At 36.6% G+C, this 9,142-nt stretch overlaps 1 protein-coding gene across 1 annotated transcript; it reads left to right on the forward strand.

Annotated features, from left to right (window-relative positions):
* Nucleotides 1–2,325: 2,325 nt before the first annotated feature.
* LOC149815198 (uncharacterized) lies at nucleotides 2,326–8,032 on the forward strand. The gene is made up of 3 exons (XM_089989812.1): nucleotides 2,326–2,688; nucleotides 6,040–6,274; nucleotides 7,844–8,032. Exons 1-3 carry the CDS (start codon nucleotides 2,465–2,467, stop codon nucleotides 7,895–7,897), a joined length of 513 nt encoding a protein of 170 aa, XP_089845938.1. The 5' UTR covers nucleotides 2,326–2,464; the 3' UTR covers nucleotides 7,898–8,032.
* The last annotated feature ends 1,110 nt before the right edge of the window (nucleotides 8,033–9,142 follow it).

Consider the following 9,142-nt stretch of genomic DNA (forward strand, 5'->3'; position numbering starts at 1 on the left):
GCACTATGGTTAGTTTTGTGATATGCTTTGAGACATGTTAATATTAATGAATGTTCTAGCATTTAATCTCTTATAATGTATGTTCTTTGAATTGCATGAATGCACTAAGATTAACTTTGGTATATGCTAATATTTAGTTTATCATAATGCATGCTCTTATATGTTTGGTATATTGTTTGCGCACTTTGGGACAAGCTTTTTTATTGAGACTAGTGCAGTTTGATTGGCGTTTGTAAAAAATCTACATGTCAAGAATGATGATATAGGAGCTGTTGTGGGATGATGCAAATGTGATCATGATTTACAAAATCTCTAGGGATCGTGGCCACCGATTATTTAAACATTTTATAGTTTCAGTTAAATACAATTATTGTAATAACTCTTTTGAATTCAGATGTGATAAACCTCTGATTTTTTTATTTATTTTAATCAATGTCATGTTTGGATACTAGCACCTATGACTCGCCCAAGATGTTCGTCATTTCAATTAAATTATTGTTGTTGTGTCTACTACTTAAAAAAAATCTGGGTGAAATTTTGGTGCATTACACTAGGCCAAGGAAAAACTCCTCTTTGACATACTACACATTGGTTGGCCTCCTGTTGGTAAAATCAAAGTTACAGGAAGCACAATAGGGAGATGGAAAAGGCTCATTTCTTTTAGGAAAACCGTTTATGAAACGGGTAACAGTGCATTTTAGAAACGTGTGGAAAACACCAATAATTTTATAGAAAGTGCACTTATAACATCACATTTCCCATGCGTTTGCCAAGTGTTTCCCTTTTGTAGGACATGTTTTTCATGTTTGGTAAGTTTTTTTTATTGTTGTTGAACATTTTCTCGTCATTTCTCAATTAGTTTCTTGATTCATTTTTCAAATTGTTTTCTATTTCCCGTTTCACATGCAGTTGAAAAAACTTGTTTACCATTTCTATTTTTCTTTCTAACAACCTTGGGTAAAACCCCTGAGGTCCCTCTCTAGTCCCTACCCATGTACACCCCAACTTCGATCTTGCAGCGAGACATGTTCTTTATGGGTTTTGAACTTGTGATGTCCTATCAACTTGGTGACATACCCTACGAGGGTAGCCCTTTTGGTCAAAATTAACATGCTTTTTGCTTTAAAAAAATCATAATTTTTAGAACTTATATAAACTTCTAGATTTTCTTGAGAGGCCATAACAGTTTAATCAAGGAGAGAATAGAGATTCTCCCTGTTGATTATTAAAAAGAAAAGGCAATATCATAGATGGCTCTGGCTTTTATTAAAAATATCATTACTAACCACAAGCTAGAAAATATAACAAAACATTGTCAATTTACTATTTACTTATATTTTTGCCATTTTGCCGTTTAAAAATTCAGGTGCCTGATTTTTTCAACCAACAACTTACATGCACCTGATTTTTTAGACAATAATTTAGACAAGTGGTTTGATCAAGACATGTAATTCTTAGGCAACAAAAAGGTAAAACCGTTAAGAAAAATTAAGTGGTCATACCACCACGTTTGTTTAAACATAAAAGAACAAGTAGGAGTGTTAAATGTAATAATTAAAATTTGGGGCGCTTTTTATAAATAGTTGATAAAAATAGCCGCTTTAGGTAAATTACTCGAATCGGCCGATCTCCGCCGTCCGATCGTATCGTTGGCACCTCCCTTTTCATTTCCCGGCATATTCTTCCTTTCTTTCTCATAACAACGATCCGAAATCCCTCCGTCCCTGCGAGTTCGCGAAATCTAGGGTTTCCGATCTCTCCCCGCACGCAAGATCCCGTTTGGCGTTCCGGTTCCTCTCGAACCGAGGATCAGAATTGGGACGAAAATCGCTTCGTTTTATCGCTATTTTCTTACCCCCATCATTTGTGCGGGAAATTTTCGTGTCCCGGAAATCGTGAAATCGGGGTTTTGATGGTTCTCGATTTTTCCTGATCTTATTTCTACTGGATCGAGTGGTTGGTGATTGTTTCTCCTTCTCCTTGTTTGTGCTGGAGGACGGTCGGTGCATTTCTAGATCGAGATGGTAATTGAAAGAGCTTTAATTTTGGTGTGTTTTTTTATGGTTTTGTTCTCTTCGATGAGCTCCAAAGTATTCATATTACGATTGCGGATTTGAGGGCGTGATTTCTGCTGATCTATGTGTGGAAATTTTCAGGGATTCTGGATTCCTTATCGGATTCGGTCGATCGGAGAGTTTTGAAGAATCGTTTTCGATGCGCTGCATGCTAGACGCGATAAAACATTGATTCCAAGTTGGAATTCAGCATTGTTCGATTGTGGGTGTTGGAGGGTTTCGTTTTTTCGTTTGGTATTGTTGCAATTTTTCGGCGCATCGATGCGTTCGAGCTTATTACTGTCTTGGGAAATTTGAGGGATTTGTGGTATCTAACCTTGAGAGTGTGTAGGAAGCGTTGAAAATTGTGGTTCTGGTTTGTGGATTGCCCTCTGCACACACTTGGAGTCATGTTCTATGGGGCTTTGGTATGGGATCCTTGGCTCATTGCGTCCCAGATTGTTTGCCTTCAGTGCCTCTATTACCTCACGCTTGGGCTGTTCATGTGGACCCTAGTCGGAACCCGCGTTTCTCGGATGACTCTTATATATTTCTTCGATTACTCGACCCTCACCGCCTCCACAATCACGGGTTGGTGCGCAATGATGTCGTTTCTACTGGCTGCAGTTGCAGGGTAAGGCGTTTATTTTGGGCTTTGAGGTTGTAAATGAATATGCTTTAAACAAAATTTGTAGTGTTTGCTCTGAAATTCTTATAGACAATGTCTTCCTAGAGACTATCATTGCTTTATCTGGGTTTTAGATTGCTACATGGAGAAAGGACTTTGCATCATTATATTTGAAACCATGTGTAAGCTGTCTATGATAACATGATCCGGCAGTTGTTTATGTACAATCTTTTCTGTGTCATAATTTTAATGCATTGGCCATTTAGTTTTATCATTAAAACCTGCTAAAATATGCACATAGTGCCTTTTTGCGTCCAGGAATGTCCTCAATGCGATCAATTTCATCAATGCAGATTTGTTCAGTCTGGTGTATTAGAGCAGTGCATATTTTGGGTCTATATAACACAGACTCTTCTAACATGGCACCCGCACCCGCACCCGCACCCGCACCCGCACCCGCACCCGCACCCGCACCCGCACCCGCACCCGCACCGATGCGGGTACGACACTTGGATACGACTTCCTTTGTGTCAGGTGCCGATGCGGGTGCGACACTTAGATACGGCTTCCTTTGTGTCAGGTGAAGTCAACCACACCGAGGTCCATTTATATCCAAAGGTAGATTCAGTTAATCCTAACCACGTCCAGTTTTATCTATATTATATATATAAATACATAAATGCACACACACGCCTAGTGTTAACTTAAACCTGTTAATATATATATATATATATATATATATATATATATATATATATATATATATATATATATATATAGAGAGAGAGAGAGAGAGAGAGAGAGAGAGAGAGAGAGAGAGAGAGAGAGAGAGAGAGAGAGAGAGGTGCGGGACGCTTTTTGTGTCTACCGAGCTTTGGATAAGGGTTTTGAGGTTGTTTTTGAAAAATCTGACCCTACAGATGTGTTTCGCATGATTGATTTGCTAGGAAATCATACTTGGATCATGTTTTTAGAAAAAAAAATGATTTTTAAGCATTGAATGTTTTTTAAAATTGTAGACCGTTGATTTTTGAATCTTATAAAAACATAACTTGGTGTTGGAATCAAAGATCCAAAAGTAGATTACCATAAAATCAAGCATTTAGATCACATTTGTATGGTCAGATTATAGAAAAAATAGAAACAATCTTTCCAAAGCTCGGTAGGTATGCAGTAGGCACAAAAGCATCAGGCACCTATCCATTACTCTATATATATACCCTCCCCCCACCCATGAGCAAACACCTATGATGCTGGAACTCATGCCTTATCGAGCATGTTACACCATTTTCAAATTAGTTTATTCTGCAACAACAAATGCTAGTCACAACAAGGGTTTGAAAGAAGCTGATTTATTTATTAGTAAAGCCGAAGTCAACAAAGTTGTTATCGTCAAAAGGTCAAAACCACGATCTTGGGGATGTTGTTACCCAATAAAAAGAGAAAAGTTAGAAACAGTATGATTATGCATCTTAAGAGGTTTGAGTAAAGGAATAATTTGCGAGAAGTGCTAGAAGGCATGGTGAGATTTAATATCCAATGCAAGACCTGGACTTTCAGCTAGCATTGCATGACTTATCAAATCTGTTTTGGTGATTGATTCACTACACCTGCTGGTTGATTTCTTTGACATGCGTCAACCAAGTTTACACACATTACATTATTAGAATCCTATATGATGTATACCAAATTTTTTGCTGGCATAAACATGATAAAATTGCTAAAGTTAGTATACACTATCTTACAAGAATAAGTGTAAAGCAAACCATTTAATTGATTTTTGTACTTTGAACAAAGATCCAAAGATGCAACTTTCAACTACATGGTCATTGTAGTTTGTCCCTTGAAGTTATTTTTAGCATTTAATTGGGACTACATGGAAATGGTAACCTGCACATGGACGTTAATTTTAGTGTGAAACTATTTAACATGTTCCACACATTTACAAATAGTTTAGTAACTTGCTCAGCTTAAAACTATTTGTTTGTTTCTTAGCAAATTCAGCAATCCATTAGGGAACAGGTTGCTTGCATTATTTGACACATATTCTATTAGCATATCTCAAGCATTTTCTTGACTGAGTTAATAGACTTAAAATTGCTAGCTCAATCAAGGAAAAAAATATATGTGAGAAATTTCAAATGGCATACAATAAGCTTTGAATATCAAAGAAATCTCATGGACTTGAATATTAATGATTGGTTAGCTCTCAAACATGCTAACAAAATGGTGACTAATAAATAGGCAGACAGCGTAATATGGAAAGGTTCTCGATCAGGTATCTTCTTAGTTCACTTATGAAATAGTGCCCCCCACCCCTAGAGCTGCTGGACTGCTCCTCTTCAAAGAAAGACTATTGGGTTTGGGAACCATCTCCTCGGGCCAAAGCCTTTGCATGTCCTTAGTCCCTTGATAAGCCAGCCATTCAACTAAATCTGAAAAAAAGGAGGTGCATTTGACAAGTCAGTGTATTGTGTACCATAGGGATGAGAAATGATCTGACCATCTCTTTTGGTTTTGTGATCCCTCTCAGTTTTAGCCTAAGTTGCCAATCCAGGTTCAACAAAGTTTGATGCTTTAGAGATCTTTTATCGAGAAGATGGTTTAACTCCAAAGTGAAGTGATTTGGTAGTGGTAGCTGATGTGAGCATTCTGGGAGTGGAATGAGGTTGACCACCATAAACAGGATAATGCAGGTAAAAATTCTGTCATATGAAAATGAAAAATGGCCAGGAACCTGAATTAGGACATACAATGATACAAGACTTCGACTTTCTCATAGAGAAGCTTAATTTGCTATAAACACTTGTTTCATATTTAGCGAGACTTTGTTGCCTATCTTTTATTGCCTTCAATAACATGATTATTCATTATTTAGAAAAAGCTTCGAGTATTGCAAAAGATTTGGTTCCTAGAGTAGAGATGAATGTGTTGAGGAACAAATATATAGGTACTGTAAGTTATGCTGCTTGAACAAGGTGGAAGAAATGCAACTGATAAGTTTAAACGGCATTTGTTTGCACAAAAATGTCCTTCCAGTTATTTCTTTGAATTTTTTGGACCATAAGCAAGATGTAACAAATATTTTCTTAATTTTTCCTGGATCAGAAATTAATAGTTTCATACTTTAATATTAACACAGCATTTCTTCATTATTGTTATAATTATGCTGTTGACTTGACTACTGTATGCCGGCTTATACTTTATATGAGATTGATGCTTCTTGGAATTGTAACTAGAATTTTAGGCATTGGTTGCAGACAAGTAGAAAGCTAGCATGAGTATGCTATTCTATTATATGTCAAAAGGAAAAAAGCTTCATCTCTCTTTTCCTTTTCCTTTCCCCCCCTTGTGCAGAGCTGGTTATATGCTTCTTTTAATTGAGAGAGCCAAGAAATGCTTAGATTTTTCAGCCACTCTCTACATCATTCACTTTTTCATATGCCTTGTATATGGAGGTTGGCCATCCTCAATCACATGGTGGGTTGTGAATGGCACTGGTTTCGCTATAATGGTCTTGCTTGGTGAATGGTTGTGTAAAAAACGTGAGTTGCGAGAAATTCCTACGACTCGTTTACGTGCAACGGTGCAAGTAAGTCATACCTTTTTTCTCAATAAATATCTATTGCTGTTTATACAATGCAAACTTCCTTTTTTCCCTTTTTTAATGACCTGAAAAGTTGATTACTGAATGCTGATATCTTGCTTCCTTTGTTAATCTTTTTGTTGTAAGTTTGATGTTTTATGCAAATCAGGATTGTTATCTGTTACAACTTAGACGAACTATAGGGTACATTAATTTTTAGGGAAAATTCCCTTTAGAGACCTACTATTTGCCTATATTTCCAAAAGTGTCCATTAGTTTTCTGAAATTCCTGATCAGCTTAGATCTTGACTTTGAGAATGAGCTTTCCACCTATCTCTTTCCTTGGAGAGGGTTATATAAATAAATAATAAATAACCATAATAACCATATATGTGTCTATATATGTATGTATGTTTGACAAGAGCAAAGAATAGTGTAAGCTGACTTAGAAAAATGTGTAGGAATTAAGGACGATATTGTGGTTCTGCCAAGTGTACAGTGTGAAGAAGTCAGAGGATTAACAAAAATATCAATTTTCTACTTCAAAGAAGTAAAACATAACTTTACATATGTCCATTGTGTTGATGCTCCATTATACTACAGTACTGTATCCTGTTCTATAGTGCTCATAATGGAGGATTACATAAACATGGCTGTATCCTTGTATCTATAGTCATATTCATGTGACATAGAATGGTAGTACAAATTCATGCCATTTTTTTAACTTCCATGGTCAGACATTCATTTTTCAGCTGAGAAATGCTTTGTTGGAATTCACCCCTTGCTTTCATAACTTGCATGTTATTGTCAATTGTTGAAGACGACTAGGGTTTCACTCAAATCAGAAAAGAGAGAGAGAGAGAGAGAGAGAGAGAGAGAGAGAGAGAGAGAGAGAGAGAGAGTAACTCCACATTAGGTCTAATCTCACTTAAATAGAGAGATTAGACAGAAAATAAGCATGTACACAAATACCCTTTGCTACAATGAGAAAATACGATAGACCCAACCTATTAAATAATTACGAGACTATCCTTGGTACGGTGACTGTTTCTCAACATCAATATTCAGAATTCTTGTTGGCTTAGACAGCTAAGCAGACAGAATTTGAAGGCATACAACGGAGATGCTGGGTCCTTAATTATCTGAGTTGCAGGTCTGCACAGATTCCTTTATAATTGATCCTTCTCATGACTGGGTCCAGTAAATCCTGTTTTATCGGTCAACCCATAATTCTAAATCTTGGTTCCTTATCTATCAGCAACAAAGGAGCATAATAATTTCATGAAAAATTAGTAGAAAAATGTGATAGAACAAGAGGCTTAGTCTTGAGATCCAATCAACAGAATCTACTGCTTCTAGAAACTCTTGTACTCGTGCCACTTAAACACATTTTCTTGCATGTTTGGTTGGTTTAAATGGGTTTTTTTAATATCAGCTGCATTTTTTAATTACTTCTAAGTGTACAAGTTTTTAGGATACTAAAGGTTGAAGGAAATGATAGTTTTTTTGGGGGATGGATTTTCTTTTCCATTCGTTGAGAAGCTGTGGATAAATTTGTAAATGGCGTCCTTGCAGGCGTTTGATTGGCAAAGTTTTGGAACAGAGATATTTCGCATTTTCACCTGGTAACAGCTGCTTTTTTAATTCTCTATGCATCTTGGGGAGCTCCAGTATGATTATGCTTGCCAACTTAGTTTCCATTTCTGCTGGTTCAAGGGAAGAGTGCAGCTTTCAAGCAGGGTAGAAACTGGAGCCATGAGTGCACATTTTACAACAGGTATTTGGCCTTATTGAATTACAGACAGATATAACATTTGATCATGCGATACTAGTCACACAAGCTCCCTCATTTTCGATTGCTTATTTCAGATGTTCATTCAAGGGTTTGACGTGAGCAGATTATATGAATAGAGAAGTCCATTCTTTTATGGTTATTTTTCTTATTTGATCCAATCATTTTATATCAAAATGTGGAAAAAAAATCCAAAGGAATCTGAATATCTCCATTTCCAAAAAGGGCAAATAAATTTAAAGCATGAAAGCACCCAGAAGAAACAGAGGTGTGATGACAAGGCATTAAATCTGTCATAAAAATTGATATTGGTTGTAATCTCTAACAACATTGAACAATTTTGGTAGATGAAGGTTATAATTTTGCTAAAAATCATTTGTTAATTAGCAAGCCCTCGGTAGTTCATCACGTAGGTTAACTTCCAATTGCTTGGAAGAGATGAATTTTGGTGTTCAATTCACAAAAGTAAAATAACAATTCCCTAGCGATTACTGACATAAAGTTGCAACGCCTTTTATGTATTCTGGAAGAAATCTAGATTTTTTACCAGGCAGGGTTCTTGGCTACTATTGAAGGTTCTATCCCATGGAGTAAAAAACACTGTTTTTCATATTCTTTTGATATTTTCTAAATCAGATCGCACTAATGTGATCTACATGGGTTGCGTAGTACAAAACAGGTTTTTGATCAAGAAAGACAAAGTGCAATTCTTACCAAACAAACCATGCTGGGTCTAATTGAGTTGGTACACCTGTGATGTCCAGCTCAATAGTACGGTGCCTTCAATAGTAGCAAATATTCACACACACACACACACACACACACACACACACATATATATATATATGTATATATATATATATGTATATATATAGATATAAAATCTGCTATGTCCATTGTAGATACAATTCACCATGCTCTTTTTTTCTTTTTTCCTTTTTTGTTGGGGGGGGGGGGTGGAGGGTGGGGAGGGTGGGGGGAGAAAATCTAGCCCTGTGTACATGATCCATTTAGGCTATGTTTGGAGCCGGTGTTGGAGAGGAGATGAGAGGGGTGATGGGAGTGGAGAAGAAAATGGGTGA

Source organism: Nuphar pumila, chromosome 15, assembly GCF_984573655.1.
Source record: "Nuphar pumila chromosome 15, dmNupPumi1.hap1.1, whole genome shotgun sequence".
Taxonomy (NCBI): Eukaryota; Viridiplantae; Streptophyta; class Magnoliopsida; order Nymphaeales; family Nymphaeaceae; genus Nuphar; species Nuphar pumila.

What these genes read in the sequence shown, in the direction of transcription:
- LOC149815198 (XM_089989812.1), top strand. Translation starts at nt 2,465, where the DNA reads ATGTTCTATGGGGCTTTGGTATGGGATCCTTGGCTCATTGCGTCCCAG. An exon ending in CTACTGGCTGCAGTTGCAGG is followed by an intron (nt 2,689 to 6,039) that starts GTAAGGCGTTTA and finishes CCCCTTGTGCAG; the next exon opens with AGCTGGTTATATGCTTCTTT. An exon ending in GTTTACGTGCAACGGTGCAA is followed by an intron (nt 6,275 to 7,843) that starts GTAAGTCATACC and finishes GCGTCCTTGCAG; the next exon opens with GCGTTTGATTGGCAAAGTTT.